Here is a 21,836-nt window from a genome sequence, read left to right on the forward strand (position 1 = left end):
CATTAATTGCAGAGATTCTTGGCATTTGTGACACTGGTGGAGTCATTGACTTCGTGTTCAAATAACATGATGAATTCGCCTGTAGAAAGCAATGATGCTGGAGACTAATTCACTGCAATTAAAATTTATTGTGTAATTCATCTTTAAATGAGATATTGCTAGTGCTGGTCATGTGATTGTAAAGCATGTCACACCCATGTTTGAGAGTATAAAAAGGCTCTCTCTTCAGGGAACCGACATTCAACCTCAGAATCCTTTCCCTCCAACTCCACTCAGCTCTTCTCCTGCCAAAATGTCCAGCAACTGCCGCTCTGGAAACTTCTCCTCCAGCTCCCTGGGGAGCTGCCTGCGCTACTCAGCCTCTGCCTGTGGCTCCTCCTACCCCAGCAACCTGGTCTACCGCACTGACTCCTGCTCTCCCAGCCCCTGCCAGCTGGGATCCTCTCTGCACACCGCCTGTGGGGAAACCATCTGCCAGCCCAGCAGGTGCCAGGCCCCCTGTGTGGTGCCCATCTCCTGCCAACCCTCCTGCTACCTCCCTGGGCCCTCCAGCCACTGCAGCCCTTGCCAGTCCCCCTGCTCCCGCCCCAGGCCCTCCACCCTCTGCAGCCCCTGTGGGTCCCTCTATTCTGGGGCCAGGGGCTGGAGCAGCAGCAGCTGCTCCCTGGGCTATGGGGCTGGAAGCCGCTACTCCGTGAGCTGTGGGCCCAGCGGCTTCAGACCCCTGGCCTGTGGGGCCAGCGGCTTCCCTTCTCTGACATATGGCTCTGTGTTCTGCCGCCCTTCCTACCTGACTTCCCTGCCCTGCCAGGCTTCTTGTTATAGACCAATCTTCGGATCTGGCTGCTAATGATCACCTCACTACTTCCTCTCTTTATGTCCAAACGTAATCAACACTTCTCTTCTCAAGAAGTTTAAGCCTCATCATCTCTACATAAGATCATCCTCTCTCCCCTTGACGATCTTCGTTGTGTATGATCTCAATTATTGAACCCTGAGATAAATCATTTGAAAATTGTTTCGCTCAATTATAATTAAAAATAAAGTCTATTATTCCTGAATATTGAAGGCTTTTGCTTGTATTTTTTATAATTTGTTTAAAATTTTAACTTTCTGATAATTTAATGTTTTATCAACCTTACTCAAGTTATTGATTCCTGTTCTCAGTCTATTAGTAACCGGATTTTATTGTGTAAATAAGAGAAATACCCTTAGTGAGTTAAAATATCAAAATCTTGAAGAGCAATACTTCTTCACTAAATATGGGTATTTATTCATACAAGTACAAGTGTATAGTAGGAAAATATTTTATTTTTTTATATAGAATCTAAAAGAAAAGTTATGGGCTGGAGAGATAACACAACTGGTAGGACTTTTGCCTTGCACGTGGCCAACCCAGGTTCAATTCCCAGCATCCCATATGGTCTCCCAGCACTGCCAGGAGTAATTCCTGAGTGCAGAGCAAGGAATAACCCTGTGCATTGCTGGGTGTGACCCAAAAAAGAAAAATAAATAAAAAAATAAAAGTTATATTTAGACATACATGGAAAATATATAAAATGTAAGGACATTAATGAAATAAAAATAACATAGTAAATTATGTTTTAGAGAAATGTTGATTGAGAGTAACATTATTTAGCAAATTAATCATGTTCCTAGTGATTCTTCCTGATAGTTTTCTTTAGAAAAAATGAAGAGTGTAAGGAGCTATATTGTGAAAACTGATAAAAGATATTGGATCTTAGATTTGATATTTATTCTTGGATTTAATCATGCTTCATACATCTGAATAATATCAAGTTTTTGATCTCATAAGAAGAAATTTGATATATATCTCAACCTATAGTCTGTCAATACCATTCACATGATAATTTCATTCTGTCAGACACTAAAATTCAAAAAATATAACTGGAGGTATAAACTGTTTCGATAAGAAAAATAAAACATATTTAAAGTGTTCAATGCTTAGTAGATAACAATATATATGTATTAATTCTTTGAGATGTGGCAGATCTTAGAAAAGATGTCATTATGATATTTTTTGCTAAAGAAATAAAACACTTAGTCAATAGGAATCTTAGAGGAAAACCTATCTCATGACATCTTAAAAGAGATAATCTACTCTAAACTATCAAGATGCATGAATGTGAAGAGGACAATCTTACAGTCTTAGAAGATGAATAGAGTACACACAGCATGAAAAGATGAACATGCCCTGAATATGAAAGTGATAATTGATTATTTTGTAAAGTTACACATTAAGGATATTTTTCATGGCATTTCAATGACAAATATGGCTAAAGTATTTGATAAATACTCACTACTCCAACATTAGTGGAACAAATATTTGTATCATCAAATGCATTGCATTTTTATATCACCATAATTTTTATTTGCTTCATCTTCATTTCAAAACACTAAACCACTTTTGTGATAGAACATGTTTATTTCTATCTCTACTATTTGAGTCACTTTCATATTGCAGAAAATGAACCCTCGATATGCTCAGTTTAAATTCTAAATTCATTTCTATGAGTAAAGAGTAAAAATATACATTTATTTCATAGTAAAGAAAAATAGTTTTAAGTTATAAAAAAATTCTTAGAGAAGTGTGAGAGGAACAAAAGAAAGGTATCCCTGTTAAAGGGAGAACAAGACTTCTCCACAGTAAAAAAATCCAAAACATCTAGCCATAAATCAAAACAATCCTTGGAACTAGAACTGATATGTTTAATTTAAAAAGACTAAATTACAAAAAATATGTGTGAAATTATCTACGAGAGATAGTTCCCCTAACAAAAACTCAACCCCAAGCTGAACTTAGTCCCCTGGGAAAAATACAGCTAAGGTCTTAGATTATAAAGTGGCAGCAAACCTAATCCAAGGAAAGAATAGAATAGTTTTCAGGGCAAGCCAAAATTTGAACAGGAAATAATAGAATAAAATAATTAGGATCTTCTAGATGAAGAGGACAATATGAACAAAAATAGAACAGGAAACTCTCATGACCTTACTTTATACTTTAAGGGTATCTGCTAATTGGGGCTGTGTTGTATGCTTGTCTCTGCTCTGAGTGTAGCCACTGAAATGTGATGTGCTTAGTAACTGTTCTCAGTGCCTTGGCCAACTTAAACAATAACTCACAGGTTGGGATCAAGGGTGGAGGAGCGAGGTATTGAATCAATGGCCTGGCTACAAGGTCACTTGTGGCTTTTCAGGCAACCCTAAAGCTTGGACAATCCTTTGTGTTTGTGTCCCTATTTATTTGTGTGTCTAATTATCCGTGACTTGATGGAATTATACCATTTGCTGTTGGCTGAAGACCCATATCCTATTAGCTTTAGATAATTATACCAAGATTAGGTAAGTTAAAACTTAAAATATATATATATATATATATATATATTAGGTAATATGGTCAGAGGATTGTTTTCAGTTAATAGACCCAATGTACAAAATTATTGTTCAGTCACAGCACGAAAGTCCACATGACACTCCATGACTGTCTTAAGTTACCTCTGGTCGATCTAGCAGAAACAAAACTCAAAAGAAGTTTAAGTTACAACAAAAATTTACATATTTTGTGACTAGTTTTAGATTACTGATGTTATTTGACATAAAATTGAGAATAATTGGACTCAGCTGGGAAATTGAAATTGCATGCTGAAATTTCCAATAAAATTTTCTAAGACATCTATCACTCTAGTGTATACCATATGCAGTTATTTTTGTTACAAGATGGTATAGTTCAAAAGCATTACTATACACGATTACATTAACATTATATAAGGTTGAATCCTAAATTATTTAATTATGAGAAATATATATAAATGTAAATATTAGTGATTTAAAAACTGACAGACACCATTTAGAAATATAAAAAATGGATAAGGATAATTATATACATATTTACATATATGTGATAAATAGAAAATAGACATAGACTAATAATTAGTAATAAAACATTTTACTATGCCTCTTGAATGGAAGAAATTAAAAACTCTAAAATATGTACTTGTAATAGAAAGGGATTGTCACTAGTTTCAAGGAACTAGTACACATAGATGTTGATGAGCTAGGCTAGACATGCTTGAAATGCAAAAGATAGACTGCAAAGTTTTGCAGAGCCCTGAAACACACATATCAAAGGAATCATGTAGATTTTCTAAGATTAATAAATGTGATTAATTAAAAATATAATTGATAAAATGGCTATATGTAACATACACAACTGAGGAGAAATAATATGTTTTATTTCAGTACAATATGTACATCTGAAAAATAAAAATTACAAATATGTATGTCCGAGAGGTATGTATATATCTGTTACTGTATTTCGGTTATGAATACACCACAGGGAGCATAAGAAAGAATAAAAATTAAGGGGATGGAGTGATAGCACAGCGGGTAGGGCATTTGCCTTGTATGCGGCTGACCTGGGCTTGATTCCCAGCATCCCATATGGTCCCCTGATCACGGCCAGGGCTAATTCCTGAGTGCAGAGCCAGGAGTGACCCCTGAGCATCTCTGGGTGTGACCCAAAAAGCAAAAATAAAAAAAAAAAAAGAAAAATAAGAATTAAATAAACATTTGCCTAGGTAAAGTTAAAGAAATGTTGTCTATGAAAGTATATGTACAATTACATATCAACATACATACATATGAAATCGAAGAAAAAAATCCTAGCAAAGAATTATATTAACTGGGACAATGATAAATCAGAATTTCTAATGCCCTTATATTATTCAGGAAATAAGTAAATTTTAATTATATTAGTGAAAATACTATATATGTTGGGGTATTTAGTTTAATGCTAAATTATAGAGCTTTAAGATATGATGCTAAAAAATATGTTGATCTTCATTTCATCTCGGGCACCTATTAGCCACATTTAATCTCCTTTATAAATGTTGCTCCTATGACCAAGGAATAGAATGTGTAATTTACTGTTATTTTATTTTATTTTATTTTATCTTATTTTATTTTATTTTATTTTTTGGTTTTTGGGTCACACCCGGCGAAGCACAGGGGTTACTCCTGGCTCTTCACTCAGGAATTACCCCGGCGGTGCTCAGGGGACCATATGGGATGCTGGGATTAGAACCCGGGTCCGCCAGGTGCAAGGCAAACGCCCTACCCGCTGTGCTATCGCTCCAGCCCCAATTTACTGTTATTTTAAATGTGTGATTTCACTTGTGTGTCACTTGTGGGGACTCACAGGGAGGATTAGGTTTTAAGGTAACATTAAATGAAAATTAAAGAATTATATATCATTCAGAAGAAGGCATAATGATTTTTCCAAATACCTTGCTTTATACTTAATAAGCATCTTATTAATTAAAAATATTTGAGGCCAATAAGGGAGTAGAAGTTTTAGTTGCTGTTTTTAACTGATGTATTTTTTTAATTTTTCTTTTCAATATCATATTAAGAAATTATATCTTAAGTAGAAGAAAATTTTGATATTTCCCCAGTTATTTATAAAGATTATGTAATGATATTCCAATATATTTTCAGCACAGTTGAATTTCACCTACAAAATTATTTATTACTAGTTGATATTCTTATATTTTTTCATTTTTAGGGATCATTGATGAAGTCATAAAGGTTTTATACTACCTATGTCCATTGTTACTATTTTTAATGTTAATTTTAGCAATTTAAAGAAACTTTAATCAATAAAAACTATTAATAATTTAATAAATAAAATAAAAATAAAAAATAAAATAAAACTATTTGCAATTTATAAGCACAAACTATTTTAACACTAATATTTAGAAGTAATTCACACACACATGCACACAGATATATGTATGTAACATACATATATATGAAAGATTAGTCATATATATGAAAGTTTAAACAGCAGGCAACAAACTATAGAGAGTAATATATATCATAGTAATATATATACCTCTAATATATGTATACATATATATGTATATATTAGGGATATATGTATCTTGGAGAGCCCATCAAGCATATGTATAATATATACATACATATGTATATATTACATACATATATGTATGCAATATATGTATGCATATATGTGTATATATTAGAGGTATATATATACATATATATGTTTATATATATCGGAGAGTCCGTCTAGCTACCAAGAGCATCCCACCTGCATGGCAGAGCCTGGCAAACTACCCGTGACGTATTCTATATGCCAAAAACAGTAACAGTAGGTCTCATTCCCCTGACCCTGAAAGAGGCTTCAATCATTGGGAAAGACAAGTAAGGAGAGGCTGCTAAAATCTCAAGGCTGGGAAGAATATAGACATTACTGGTGCCCACTCAAGTAAATAGACTAACAACAGGATGACAGTGATAGGGTGATACTGTGATTAAAGTTTAGGTAGGTAAAGTGTTTTACAATAGTTTCCAAGCTTGTTTTATACCTTCAGTGCTACTTCACCGTCCTCACTTCCCCCGTTTAACCGTCCTCTAATTACAGTTGGAAATATGTACTGTTGGAAATATTTCAGGGTCCGTTTCCACTGTGTGGGATTCCTGTCCTGTCCAGCAGGGAGGACCCTTTGTGGGGCTGAGGAGGGGACGCAGCCGAATGAACAGACACAGAGCCAGAAAGCAACAAGAAAGAGGAGAGAGCTTTATTCCACTGGCAGCTACAGCATTTAGACTTGCCTGCTGGGAGGCAGTGGTATGGTATTCGTGCCCGGGCCCCCATACAAGCAGTAGTCAATCACAGATCGTGGCATGTCCATTTATCATGTCAGGCACAGGTATGGGCTAGTGTAAACAATGACGGAACGGTAAGGTCAGTAAGGTCTTGTACTTCTTTTACTTGTTAGTTGGCAACCTTGTTACAGGGATTTTAAGTAAGCCCCTGTTTGAGAAGAGCCAGGTTCTGTCTTACTTGAAGATAAGAGCCAGGATTGTAAAATGGCTCCCTACATCTCCCCCTGTTTTGTTTTAAATTAAATGTGGTCAGGGGAGGCATTGTCCGGTATCCCTTATGACACAAAGACTCCATTTTTGCAGGGAGAGGAGGGAAGGGATGATCGGGTCTATGCAGGGGGCTCCTCACAAGTCCCATCATTCCCTGGTCTTGGAGTAACCTCTATGCTACACCGGAATACCTCACAGGGAGCCGGGCCCAGGTATCAGCCCTCCCTTGCAGTGCTTTGCCTGGGAACCTGATCCACAAGAATAAATCCTTGGGAGCCCGGCATCCTCAAGGCAAAGAACTGGGGGAAGATGAGGTATGAATCTGAACAGGGGTGTCAGCGTCCTGCAAATCAAGTCGATGATAGTGAACCTGAATAGGTTTTGCCTGTAATTCCTGGATCTGACATCTCACAAAGCTAGTCATTCTGTTAACAATACAAGGTCCAAAACTAACAAGTAAAAGAAGGGCTGTTAGAGGGCCCAAAAGTGGTAAAAGATATGGGAGGATACTGCCCCACATGCTCCAAAAGGGGTTCTCGTAAAGTTCTCTTTGTCTTGACTCAAGGTCAGCTTGGTGTTTGTGGATGCAGTCTCGAACAATACCTGAGTTATTAGCATAAAAGCAACACCTCTCCTGCAGTACCACGCAAATCCCCCCTTTGTCTGCAGTCAATAGGTCAAGACCCTGGCGGTTTTGAAGAACCACCTCCGCTAGTGAGTCCAACTGGTCCTGAATGTCCTGTACGGACTGATATACCATTTGCACATCGTCAGCCAGCTGCTGTGAGAGGTGACTCTAAGATTGGAGGGCGACACCCATCCCAGCCAAACCAGTGGCCAAGGCGCCAGAAACACCTAGCCCGAGTAGCAGTGGGATGAATTCGACCACTCTGGTCATTCTGTGGACCAGGGTGTTGAAGCTGGGGAGCGGAATGGGCGCGTCACCCGGGAGAATGTTGATGTCAGGGAGCAACAGGGCCAATGAACAGGAGCCAGTCCAATTGGTGGGTAAAAAGGGGAAAGCCAAATTTCCACCGCAAACAAAAACTTGACCCAAAGGTGGACATAACATAGCGGAATTGACAGGTCTAACAGTGGTACAATTCCAACTTGTAATTTTGCCGACATCAATCGCAAAGGAGGTATTGAGGAAGGGGCTTTCTATTCAGGTGGCAAGACTGGGAGAAATGGGCATCACCTTGAAAGGGATCCTTTCGTGCAATTGTCAGGGGAAGTGGATTCAAGGGTAAGGTTAATCGGCAGGGCCAAGGGCCAGGGGCCTCCTAAAGCAGGGCACAGCCAGCAATCAGAGGCAAGGCTGGGGTTAGTTGCATTCAGGAGCGACAGGGTGGATGCAAGTAGGTGCTCAATTCTACGGTCTAAATCAAGAAGCCTGGCTCGTGGGCGCAGGAGAGGATTGTAACGTATGGGAGGTTCCATGGCTCGAATGATTTGCTCAACCTGATAACAAGGGAAGTGCGAACTTGGTCATTGGGGCTATCATCTATGATGTGTATGGGTGGCGTTTGTGGCCAGCAGACAGTTGTCCCTGGCTCGGCAGAGCAAGAGGCAGAAGCATACTTCTGCTTTGTGTTGGTGGCGTCAAATACACCGCCAAAGGAGCCATCACGGTGGGCTATGCTGACAGCTGTAAAGTGGGGTTGGCCATCAAGAGAACAAGTAGAGAAAGAGAAAATAACAAGAGGAGTAGAACTCGAACAGCCTCGTGCAATCAGCAGAGCACTGGCTCCCTGCCGGAACAAGCTGTGGTTTTTGCATGCATACCCAGGATTGTACAAAGCCTCCAGAAGGGAAGGAGCGCATTTGAAGGTAAGCAGTCTTATCCACACAGTCAATTTTGGATGTGTAGGCTGAGACAGCCTCCTTTGTATAACCGCCGCTGCAGTCGCATAGTCTGCCATAAAGGTGCACTAGAAGAGCGTTGTGATCAAGTGGTTTGAAGCCGGCTTCCAGAGGGGTCAAGAGGCATGACAGCATCAACAGGGTTCCCAGGTGCTGGTGCGGAAAGACCCACATTGTCCTGCGGAAGCATCACAGGGCCAGCGTCATCCGGTCCATGATGCGTGACTGGGTTATTTGCAGTTTCTGGGGAAGAGAGAGAAAACATCTCAGAGCCTTCTCTGGCTCTGGATGGAGTTACTGAATCAACCTGTCTGAGCAGTCGTTCAGGCAGCCAACGGGCAGTGTCTCCCTCTGTATCAAATATGCAGGCTGATCCTCGGCCCCATGTAAGGACCAGATCAGGGCCTTTCCATAGGCCACTTAAAGGGTCCTTCCATCTTACTTTTGCATAGGAGGGGCTGGTGGAAGTGTGCCAGAAATGGTCCGCAGCACTGCGGCTCTCTCTGTCTAATATAAGAAAGTTTATAACAAACAAGGCATGGGATAGTAGCGTCTTGGGGGAAATCGAGGCTGGGTATAGCTCCTTTTATGTCCAGAGCTTCTGAATATATTATTTGAGCATGAGATGGGCTCGCTCCACTATCTCCTGCCCTTGAGGGTTATAGGGGATCCCTGTACGATGGGAAATCTGCAGCTTCTTACAAAAATGCTCAAAATTCTTACCAGTGTATCCTGGGCCATTGTCTGTTTTTATTAACTGCGGTTTGCCCAGTACAGAAAGACAGAACAAGACATGAGCAATGACATTTTTTGAGGCCTCTCCTATCTGGGCTAAGGCACAAATAAACCCGCTGAAGGTGTCAATGGTCACGTGCGTGCACATATTTAAACTGCCCGAAGGAAGGAATATGAGTGACATCCATTTGCCAGATGGCATTAGGGACTAGTCCTCGGGAATTGACCCCTAAGTGAGGCACGGGTGGAAGGGATACACAGGAAGGGCACTGGCGCACAATCTGCCATGACTGCTCACACGTGATTTTAAACATAAGGCGGAGAGTTTGAGCATTTAGGTGGTGAAGGGCATGTGCAGCTGTTGCCTTCTGTAGTGGATCTGTTTTTAAAGTTAGTGCTGCCAAGGATTGGGTGGCCAAATCTGCCAAATGATTGCCTGTAGCCAATGGCCCAGGGAGGTTAGTGTGGGCACGAAGATGGCCTATGAAAAATGGAGCTCGCCGGGAGCGAATGCACTGTTGGATTTGCAAAAACAATAGCGTTGCGGAAGAGGAGGGCTTTATGTAACTAATGGTCTCCAGCAGTGGTATGGAAAAGGCCACATAAGCACTATCTGGGTATAAATTGAAAGGAAAAAGGGAGAAATTTTTAAAAACCATTAGAACAGCCGTGAGTTCAACCAACTGAGCAGAGGACTCCGTTGTGGAAAAGGAAACAGTCTCGCCCTCACAGACATAGGCAGCCTGGCCATTAGAGGATCCATCAGTGAAAATCACTTTAGCCCCAGGAATAGGGCTGGACTTAGTGACAACGGGAAAAACCCATTGATGTAAAGCCATAAATTGTATCAACTTATTGAGAGGATAATAATTATCTAAAACTCCTGAGAAGGAGGCACAGGCAATAAGCCAGTCATCAGTATTTTGGAGAAGCCAGTCTAAATGCTCCTTATTATAGGGTTGAATAATAGAAGCTGGTTCAAGACCAAAGTGTCTGAGAGAAAAACTCTTTCCTTCAATAATTAAGGATGTCACTAAGAGATAGTAGGGTACAAGAACTTTCTTTGGTGTGGCAGGAAGGTGAATCCAAGAAACAGGGTTTTCCTGCCAAATTAAGCCCATGGGGGAATGAGAAGTAGCGAAGATAAAGGGGTGAAAAGGGTGCTGGTAATCTGGAGAGCAAACAAAGTGACCTTCAATTGCTTTTTCTATGAGAACTAGGGATTCCCAGGCCACTGGTGTCAGACTCCAAGGGGAAGAAGGGTCAGCATTACCACGCAAAAGGTCATAAAGGGGGATAAGATCTCCTTTGGTAAGTTTGAGATAGGGACTGAGCCATGTAATATGCCCAAGCAGTTGTTGAAAATCATGTAGTGTCTTTAATGAAGTAAGCTTCAATTGCGTTTTCTGCAGAAATACAAGGGACCCCTGGAGGCAGAATCCAAGAAAAGTAAGGGGTCAGCAGTCTGAATTTTATTGGGGGCTATTTGAAAGCCAGACTGAGTAAACGCACAGATTACTTGATTGCAGCAGAGCATAGTGGCCTGTGGATTAGATCCAGCAAGCAGTATATCATCCATATAATGAACCATATAAATGTTGGGCTATTGTGCCTGATGGGAGCAAGAATTTGAGCCACAAATTTTTGACACAGTGTGGGGCTATTTGCCATTCCCTGGGGTAAAACTTTCCATTGAAAATGTTGCATGGGCTCTTTATAATTAGTAGCTGGCAGACTAAAGGCAAAACGGGGGTGATCATCAGGATGCAAGGGAATTGAGAAAAAGCAATCTTTTAAATCGAGTACTATCTTATACATTTCTGAAGGAATGGCTGCTGGGGACGGCAGTCCAGGTTGAAGTGCCCCGAAAATGACCATGGTTTTATTTACTGCTCTTAGATCCTGTAGCAGTCGCCAACTGCCGTTTTTCTTTCTTATAACGAAAATGGGTGTGTTCCAGGGGGAGGAGGTGGGCTCTATGTGCCCTGCCGCGAGTTGTTCCTGCACTAACAGCTTGGCGGCCTGTAATTTTTCAATGGGAAGGGGCCACTGGTCCACCCATACAGGTTCATTGGACTTCCACATGATCTTATCCATATGGGGTACAGGAGGAGCATTGGCATTTATTAAAAAAAACCTAAGCCTGCGTGGTCATTTTTCACTGGGGTGAGGGCTAGCGGCGCAGGCATACCTTGGAGGTTTATACCTAAACCTTTTCCGGGAGAATAACCAGCCTCGAGGAGCATGTCTAGGCCCTTGGTGTCAATTAGTAAAAGGTCCATTTGTGAGAGAATATCCTGGCCCCAGAGATTGACAGGGAGGCCAGGCAGGACATAGGGGCATACGGTCCCGGATTTGCCCTCCTTGGTGTGCCAATCAAGCGGGGACAAGCTTAACGTAGGGTTTTGGGATTGCCTATACCCTGAAGGTGAGTCAGTGAGGGTCCATTCTTATGGCCAGTCTTTTTTGGCAATGATCGTTACATCTGCGCCAGTGTCAATCAGACCAGAAAGCTCCTTCCCGTTGATTTCTAAAGTCATCATGCCCTTGTGGCCAAGAATGCGCTGGGCAAAAAATGCAAAGGTGTCTGACACTTGGGATGGTTCTTCCTCTGCTGTTATAGGAATGAGTAATAGCTGTGCTAGCCGCGCGCCAGTATCCAAGACGAAAAATGGGGAGGTTGACTCAACTACTACTCCAATCTGCCCTTGAAAATCAGCATCTACAATCCCAGGGAGTACTTTGTTATTGGGACAGTTTTTTGAAAAATGTCCAGGCTGCTGACAGCCAAAGCACAGCTTGTCCTGGCTGTTCGCTGGTTGAATGGCAAGCTGTTTGAAAGCAGCCCCTATAGCAAGTCCTATTTTTTGGGTGGTGGGATCGACATCGGAGCATAGCCGGATGTATTCTGAAAGGGTCTTCCCACGCTTATGGGGGCGGAGTGCGGCCTGGCAGGTGGAGTTAGCATTCTCATAGGCCAGGTGGCGGATCAGCTCATTATCCGTCTCTTCGCTTCCCATAAGTTTTTCAGCCGCCTCCGTGAGGCGCCCAATGAAATCACTATAGGGCTCATTAGCTCCCTGACGAACCTTGGCTAGGGATGTGACGACTGACCCTTTAGAGGGAAGTCCCCTCCAGGCCCGGAGGGCAGCCGTTTCTATCTGGGCAAGTAGCCCTGGGGGAAATTGAGCCTGCACCTCGTTAGAATCGAAGGGTGCATGGCCCTGAAATTTAGCAAAGACCCAGGATGAGGAAGGGCCTCCTGCTGCGATGTTACGGCATGCTATGTCTTGGCATCGGTCAGAATAATCTATTTTCCACAAGAGATAGTCTCCTCTGCTCAGAACAGTCTTAGCGACTGAGAACCAGTCGTTCGGCGTGAGCCATCCCTCACTAAGGGAGTCCAAGAGGCCAAGCGTAAAGGGAGCAGTGGGGCCGCAAGTAGAGACAGCGGCCTTCAAATCTTTTAGGTCCCCAAATTTCAATCTATGGTAGCTTTGGCGGGTTGGTGCCTGAGGAACTACGTCTTGAGGGGGGTTTTCCTCTTCAGGATGTGCCCCATCCTCAGGCTGATCGGCCTCCTCAGCTTCTCTGTCTGAGGAATCATCATCAGGTGGAGCCGTGGTAGAGGTTGGGTGATCGGGGGCCAGAGAATGGGACCTGGTAACTGGGAAGGCAGCCACAGGTTTTAAAGCTAGAGTGTGGCAGGGTGAGGGAGAGACTGAGACTGAGCTTTTCTTGCTAGGTCCTTGAGAAATGCTAGGTCCTCGAGAGAGGATAGAAGGCTGTAGGGCACTCACAAGTTCCTTATCCAGCTGCCTTATTTGAGTCAAAAGATGGACATATTCCTGCTTCTGTTGGAGAACTGCGCGTAAGGCGGCAGTGTCCCGGGCAAGCTGGCGAACTGCCCCACTGGCATCATATGGGGAATTTAAAAAGTCAGTGGCATGGGACAGATAAGGGGGTGGCTGTTTTCCCGATGGGGGCCAAGGGGCTAAGGGCTGCTGATACCTCGCCACCTCATCTTCCAGGATAGCCCCATCCTCCGGGGGCAGGGATTCAGGTTCCAGAGGAGAGGGATCGGAGATACCAGAAATCACAGGATAAAGTCTCGGAGGTGTCTCTGTTCGGGAGGGCTCAGATAGGGGAGCAGGATGTTCAGAGTCTATAATGGCAGATTTTGAGGAGTCAGCCTCTTGTGTTGGGGGGGCCTCATCCTCACAAACTGAGGGAGCCTTGGAACTCTTATATTTCTCCCTCAAAAAGGTCTCAAATTCTGAAACAAGGTGCTGAGTCTCCGGTTGTCTTTTGTGCACCCTAAGAATCTCATTTATTAGGTTCCAATAAGAAAAAGCAGAAACAGGGATTTTTTCAGGACCAAATTCTTCATAATAATCTTTCATACAATCACCTACTCTGGCCCATTTCTTTTCACTAATTGTCCCCTCCTGAGGGAGCCAGGGACAAATATCTTCTATTAAGAGAAAAAATTGCACTAGGTCTTTTTTCTTTACTGTTGCTCCACAGTGTTTAAGGGAGTCTTTCAGGCCATTGACAAAGAGCTCTTTTTTAGAAAGCGTTTGTCCCATGATTCTAGGGAGTAAGGGAGTGGATTTATCTTTATCAGCAGGAAAAGCACCTTTTGAAAATGCAGATGGCCACAAAGATAAGGATAGTGAGGAAGAAGATGCAAATAATGGGGAGTTCCCAGGGGTGAATACAGAGGAAGGAAACAGAGGATAGGTAGGCCATAAAGCAAGAAGAGAAAGGAAAGGGTCACTGGTAGGCTGTTTCTGCCAACTCAACAGAAATGAAAGCACAGAAAGAACAAGGCTTATGGTTTATCACAAGAAGGGGAAGACAGAGGCACTCATAATGAACCACTCAGATGCATGCCTGGCCGGTGAGGAACTTAGCCATAGTGGATCAGCCTGAGAGGTGACTTGTGGCCGGTGTCTAAACCAGCACCGCCCTAGACCATATGTTCCTAGTGAAATCGCAGACAGCCCAATCGGACTCCGTAACCTTAAAGGGATCTTAAGTATGCCAAGTCGTGGAGCCACAGACTCAGTACAAGGACGAGGACGTCCAAGACTGCACAATCACTCACACATACACACACACGCACACACACACAAGACAAGGGAATTCAAGCCTTCCACCAGTGACCGTCTCGTCCTTAACACGAGACTGTATTGGAGCCCAGTCCCATACTAGTGCATGCGCCCAAGAGAGAGACAACCCTCAGAGATACTCACTTCTTGGTGAGTCCGTCAGCCAACGTGAACCTGACCGGGCATTCGGTGGTCCCCTATTGCCCCACAATTGGGCGCCAGGTGTGGGGGTCCCCTCCTGTCCAGCAGGGAGGACCCTTTGTGGGGTTGAGGAGGGGACGCAGCCAAATGAACAGACACAGAGCCAGAAAGCAGCAAGAAAGAGGAGAGAGCTTTATTCCACTGGCAGCTACAGCATGTATACTTGCCTGCTGGGAGGCAGTGGTATGGTATGCGTGCCCGGGCCCCCCTACAAGCAGTAGTTAATCACAGATCGTGACATGTCCATTTATCATGTCAGGCACTAGTATGGGCTAGTGTAAACAATGGCGGAATGGTAAGGTCGGTAGGGTCAGCAATGGCATCCTGTTACAGGGATTTTAAGTAAGCCCCTGTTTGAGAAGAGCCAGGCTCTGTCTTGCTTGAAGATAAAAGCCAGGATTGTATAATGGCTCCCTACACCACTGGGAATTGTCTATTGCATAGCTTTGGTTCTTTATACTCCATATATACCAAAGAGATCATCTGTTATTTGGCTTTTGCCTTCTGACTCACATCACTTAGCATTATATCCTCCAATTCTTCTCAGGTTGCAAAGAATTGCCAGATTTCTCTCTTCTCATACTTTAATGTGTTTATCCACAATTTTATTATCCACTCCTCTGCTGTTGGGCACTTTGGTTATTCCCAGATCTTCATAGTTGTAAATAATTCTTATGAAGAGATGTGATTTTTATTGATTTATGATTTAGTGTTCCTGGGGGTAGATGCCTCCTCTTTCCTCTAGATGTCAATAGTTTTTTGATAATCCTGGGAAAACAAAAGTAGATGTGGTTTCTGGATTCCAAAGGCAATGGTGTCAAAAGTCAATGATGCTCTATTCTCTTACATAAAAATGACATAAAATTTAGTATTAGCTACACAAATTCCTATATCCCAAAGTCATTTCTACACTACTTATAGCAAAGAGCACAATGTAAAGTTTAAGTAAATAGTTGTTATGCAAGTATTTAGGAGATAAAACTTACAGAGAAAGAAGTATAAATTTAATTTTATAATTGGTTCATATGAACATTGTTGCATTTCATCTTTGAGACTTCCATCTTGCATATGCATAAAGTAAACTCCACAGAGACTGTATTTCAATTTGGCTTTCCTCAGCCATTTGACATGTAAATACTAAGTAACCTACTGTTCTTCTGTTTTCCTCTTATGAAGTTTCAAGGGGCAAATAAAATATATTTTAAATCAAGAGAATAGTTAAGAAAGAATTAGCTCCTAATAAAGACTTCATTGATAAAAATTAGATGTCTACATAGAACATACAGAAGAAAGGTGGAATTTTTTTGTGCTTCAACGGATGCCCTTAGCCTCACTCAGCCATCATAAAGAGAAAGACTCAATGACTTTTGCCCAAGGAGTAATGCAATTATTCACTCGACCAGGAAAAAGAGGACATTAATGGCATAGAGTCATAGTATTCCAGACATTATTGTAGCCGTTGACTTAATGTTAAGAATATGATGAATTTCTGAATCCAAACAATGATGCTAAGGATTAACGTGTCACAATTAAAAATATTATTGAGCTACACAGATGCAATGAGTGACTCCTGGTCTTGGAAATGTGATTTTAAAAACTGTCACACCCATGTTTGAGAGTATAAAAAGGCTCTCTCTTCAGGGAACCGACATTCAACCTCAGAATCCTTCCCCTCCAACTCCACTCATCTCTTCTCCTGCCAAAATGTCCAGCAACTGCCGCTCTGGAAACTTCTCCTCCAGCTCCCTGGGGAGCTGCCTGCGCTACTCAGCCTCTGCCTGTGGCTCCTCTTACCCCAGCAACCTGGTCTACCGCACAGATGCCTGCTCTCCCAGCCCCTGCCAGCTGGGATCCTCTCTGCACACCGCCTGTGTGGAAACCATCTGCCAGCCCAGCAGGTGCCAGGCCCCCTGCGTGGTGCCCATCTCCTGCCAACCCTCCTGCTACCTCCCTGGGCCCTCCAGCCACTGCAGCCCTTGCCAGTCCCCCTGCTCCCGCCCCAGGCCCTCCACCCTCTGCAGCCCCTGCAGGTCCCCCTATGCTGGGGCCAGGGGCTGGAGCAGCAGCAGCTGCTCCCTGGGCTATGGGGCTGGAAGCCGCTACTCCGTGAGCTGTGGGCCCAGCGGCTTCAGACCCCTGGCCTGTGGGGCCAGTGGCTTCCCTTCTCTGACCTATGGCTCTGCGTTCTGCCGCCCTTCCTACCTGACTTCCCTGCCCTGCCAGTCTTCTTGTTATAGACCAATCTTCGGATCCGGCTGCTAATGATCATCTCGTTACACTTTTACTTTATTTTCCTCAATGTTATCAGTGCTTCTATGATTAAGTTTTATTAACTTCATCAGCTACAGAATTGTTTAGCCTTTTATTTCTTGTTTATCTTCATATTACCTTGTCTGTGGCCCCATGTGACTTTATTTGAAATTATATACTTCAAGTTTTAGCTAAACAATAAATTCTAAATTTTGCATTTAAAATTCAATATATGTGTTTGTATTTTCTTCCAAAGTTGTGTGGCCTTTGGGCTGGTGCATTCACAAAGCATGTAAGGTGCATTTGACTTGCATCTGACTAAATGGTATCGACTCCCTAATGTTGCAGCTGGACCTCAACACTGTCAGGAGTGTTTCCTGAGAGCAGAGTCGAAGTAACACCTGAGCATCACATCACAACTTGTGATTCCTGTCTCACCCACCCTGAAAAAATAAAATCAAAATCCTGTGAGCTAATGGGCATATTTTAAATTAATTTGTCATTTTATAATTACACTCAACTGCAAAGCTTCAGAGTATTTTGATTGTGAGGAGTAAAAGATAACTCAAATAGATTATTAGCACATGCAAAAAACTTTGAACAGTTAGCTATCATTAAGTGATAGCTATGTGAAGGAATTTGCTACAATTCAACATTTGTATTATCCAAAATATAGTTATACTATACAAAATATAGGGGTGCATATCATTTGGAATTGTCCCTAAGCCCAGTTTGGTACAGACCAAAGTTAAAAAAGACATTGAACTTTAAACTCTCCAAATTTTTTATCAAAATTGTCTGCAAATCAGAACATCTATTAAATAGTATAGTGAACCATAAATATATAACTCCCTTACTAATTGAGGTTTTGCTTGAAATCATTTATAAATGATTATGTTAACATAATATGCAGATGAGCTTTGCCTGTTTTCATTATTTAGATGCATTGAAGTAAAAATATGGGTGCAGTACAGATGTTCAGTCTTATGCCTTGAGTGCACTCAATCCCTTTTCTTTCCCCAAGAAATAATGGATTTGAGAATTTCTCGGTGCAGTTCTATAGAGCCTGGAGCACTGGTGAGTGGTCCTGGCATTCCTAGCACTGCAATGCCTGAGCAGTAAGCCATCCTTGAGCCCTTGCACTGAAGCAGTGAGCCTGCTGAGTTCTGTATCACTGGGAGTGGTCCCCAGAGCCTCCTGAGCACTGCTTGGGATATCCACACACATTACTCAATCCAACATCAGAGAAGTTGCAACAGGGAAAGATGAAATGAGAAGGACAGGTAGGAAAGAAATCCAGAGGGGAAGTAAGAAGAGAAGGATGGAACATTATCATAGGGATAGGGATCAGGAGTTTGGTCACATTAGTGATGTAGAGCTGTGGTATATACATATCGCTATACCACAAACTGAAAAAATGAGATGCAAACTACAATTAAAAATGTGCCTGAATGGGGCAGGAGCATAGTACAAGTAGGGAGTTTGCCTTGCATGCGACCAGCTGGATTCGATTCCCAGCATCCCATATAGTACCCCTGAGCACCGCTAGGAGTAACTCCTGAGTGCAGAGCCAGGAGGAACTCCTGAAAATAACCAGGTGTGACCTGAAAAAGCAAAAAAAAAGTAAAAATAAAAATGTGCCTGTCAAGGGAGTTGAAGGTGTGTGGGAGGGAACATAGGGACATTAGTGAAGTAAAATCAACAGTGGTGGTGGGATTCATCGGGTAACATCGTACACCTGAGACTCAACTGTGAATATGCAAATTATGGCGCCTTAATGTTTTTAAAATTAATGTAAATAGTTAAAAAGCTTTAACACAATTTTAATAGATTAAACTAAATCTACATATGCGTGGGTTCAATCAAAACTAGCTAGAGTCAAGATAGCACCAAGTCTATAAGAAGTAACATAATAAAAACTATTGTAGAGAGAATGTTTCAAGTGGAAAATCAACATCATTTTATCCTTAAGAAACCCATGCTTGAAATATACTAAGAAATGTCTACACTTAGGCACCCTGAAGTTAGACTGATGAGCCAAAGAGAAAAAGATTAGAGAATAAGAGAGTGAAAGAAATGCAAGTCACCTTCAAAAAAAATACTAAGACTGCAATTGAATTCTAATAGTATACTTAGGAATGTAAATAAGAATTATGGTATAAAGGTATAAAGAGATTATATATCTATATACATTTATGATAAGCCTCTGTAGTATAAATAAACATATATAAATAAAAATATGCTATGAAATTTGTGGATATGGTTTTCTATATATATAGGTACACAGGTTTATCACAGTTTATATAGTTTATATAGTATTATATAGAACCCTAACAGTAACAGTAATACATGAATCAGGATCAGGATAAAAGGTTTTAAGTCTCTGATATTTTTTGTCTTCTTAAGGATATAGAAGGGGCTGGAGCGATAGCACAGCGGTAGGACATTCGCCTTTCACACAGCCAACCCGTGTTCGATTCCTCTGCCCCTCTCGGAGAGCCCGGCAAGCTACCGAGAGTATCGTGCCCACACAGCAGAGCCTGGCAAGCTACCCGTGGCATATTAGATATGCCAAAAACAGTAACAATAAGTCTCACATTGAGAGATGTTACTGTGCCTGCTCGAACAAATCGATGAACAATGGGATGACAGTGACAGTGACAGGATATAGGAATATAAATACATTAAAAATTATATATATAATTAATATGTAATTAAATAAATAATTAATTATATTTGCTTATGAACAATGATATCCAGTGAAGTGATATTCCATTCAACATTATGAGCAGCTGAAACTATTTGCTGAGACTTTTGAGCAGGTGGTACCCATTAGCCCCATGTATTCATTCAGCAACTTAAATGACTTCTACTATTTGAGAAATCAAATTTTAAATGAGTTATTCTAAGTCTAATATAATACATATTAAAACAGGTGATTTATCAGCAGGTGTAGCTTTAGAATGACCTTTACACAAACAGTAAACCGATCTGCATCTTCCTGGAAGCAGGACAGAAATGTTGCTCAGTCAGGTCTTGCTTTAGTTGCTTTATTGTCTAATAAATGCTTTATCTGTGATTAAAATTGCAGGTTAATGAAGCGGAAGGAACTTACTTGTTTGTTTGTTTTTCCTGATATGTTTATTTATGCTTTGATTTTTCAGGTTCCTTATATTTAATATAATATTTATTGGGACAGGGCAGGGGTGGTCACAACCAGCAGTGCTCAGCGCTTAATCCTGACTGCTCTGAGGGATCCCTTGGAGGGGTAGGATGGATTTCGTGGGTGCTAGGATCAAACTCTACATCTGCACTGCTGCTCCCTAAGATGATCTATTTAAAGTAGGAAACTATATTCATTTCTAAGTACTGCTTAGTCCTGCTGTATATGATTCAGTTATTGATATAGTCATATTCTTACATATTTACTATTGCAGTGCAATTTGACCCACATCTTATGCCCCTTTGTATTTTTTTAATGCTTTTAGGAGAGGGTCATAAAATGTTTATGTAATTTAATCCATAATTGATATTTTAATTTTAGAACCATCTTAAGAGAATTTAATGATCATCATAGTGTTTTATGTTCATATATACCTCAAATTATAACCAAAATTAGGTCTACTAGCATTGTGCACTGAATAGACACAATTGACATATATTGAAGTGTTTTATTTTTCTCTGGTCAAACAAACTTTCACACTAAGATAACTGTCTCTTGGGGCTGGAGCGATAGCACAGCAGGTAGAGCATTTGCCTTGAATGCGGCCGACCCGGGTTCGATTCCGGCATCCCATATGGTCCCCCAGCACTGCCAGGAGTAATTCCTGAGTGCAGAGCCAGGAATAACCCCTGTGCACTTCTGGGTGTGACCCAAAAAGGAAAAAAATATTATCTCTTAAGTTAGTGAATATTCTTCAACATTTTTAATTCATTAATCCAGACATGAGAATACTTATTTATAAGAGGATATATAGAATATTTAACTGAAAAATAATATTATATATGTACTACATATATAGAAATAGAATGTTTTTCAATGAAAAGAAAATTTCACAAAATATACTAAATATGCCAAAAGTAAACATGTCCAGAAAAAATTGCCTCATCACTATTGTTCTAGGAAAAGCAAGATCTCTGGAAAAATGTACATGGTCATGACAAAGGGGTAATGCATATATAAATTCCCATATGTACATTGTTATTGTTACTTGGGCTGGAGTAATAGCACAGCAGGTAGGACATTTTCCTTGCATGAGGCAAAACAGGGTTCAACTCCTCTGTCCCTCTCGAAGAGCCCTGCAAGCTACTGAGAGTATCCTGCCTGCATGGCAGAGCCTGGCGAGCTACCCAGGGTGTATTCAATATGCCAAAAACAGTAACAATAAGTCTCAATGGAGATGTTACTGGTGTCGATCAAGCAAATTGCAAATCGATGAACAACAAGATGACAGTCCTACAGGGTTACATATTGTTACCTAACCTACTTTAATTTGAACTACATAAAACGTGGATAAAACCCAGAGTTCCTACATTTACTTCTATTATCACTAGCATAGTCATACCTAAATATCCCCATGGAGGATTAAAGTTATTGTTTCCATTATGCCAAAGCACATACCAAATTAACCAATGACAAACTCTATTAAGCAACACTGTTTAATGTTTGTATAAACTAAAAAAATTCCATAATTGTATAATCTAAGATGTCTTATAAAGGATATAAATAATAATAACTCATAGAACAATGTC

General features: G+C 41.3%; 2 protein-coding genes across 2 annotated transcripts; both read left to right on the forward strand.

Moving 5' to 3' along the window:
- The first annotated feature begins 292 nt into the window (after nucleotides 1–292).
- Nucleotides 293–850, forward strand: LOC101544206 (keratin-associated protein 13-1-like). The gene has a single exon (XM_055124533.1). It carries the CDS (start codon nucleotides 293–295, stop codon nucleotides 848–850), a length of 558 nt encoding a protein of 185 aa, XP_054980508.1.
- A 15,676-nt stretch (nucleotides 851–16,526) lies between these two features.
- LOC129401725 (keratin-associated protein 13-1-like) lies at nucleotides 16,527–17,096 on the forward strand. The gene has a single exon (XM_055124534.1). The coding sequence runs from the start codon at nucleotides 16,539–16,541 to the stop codon at nucleotides 17,094–17,096; it is 558 nt and encodes a 185-aa protein (XP_054980509.1). The 5' UTR covers nucleotides 16,527–16,538.
- The last annotated feature ends 4,740 nt before the right edge of the window (nucleotides 17,097–21,836 follow it).

The sequence above is a fragment of the Sorex araneus genome, chromosome 2 (assembly GCF_027595985.1).
Source record: "Sorex araneus isolate mSorAra2 chromosome 2, mSorAra2.pri, whole genome shotgun sequence".
NCBI lineage: Eukaryota > Metazoa > Chordata > Mammalia > Eulipotyphla > Soricidae > Sorex > Sorex araneus.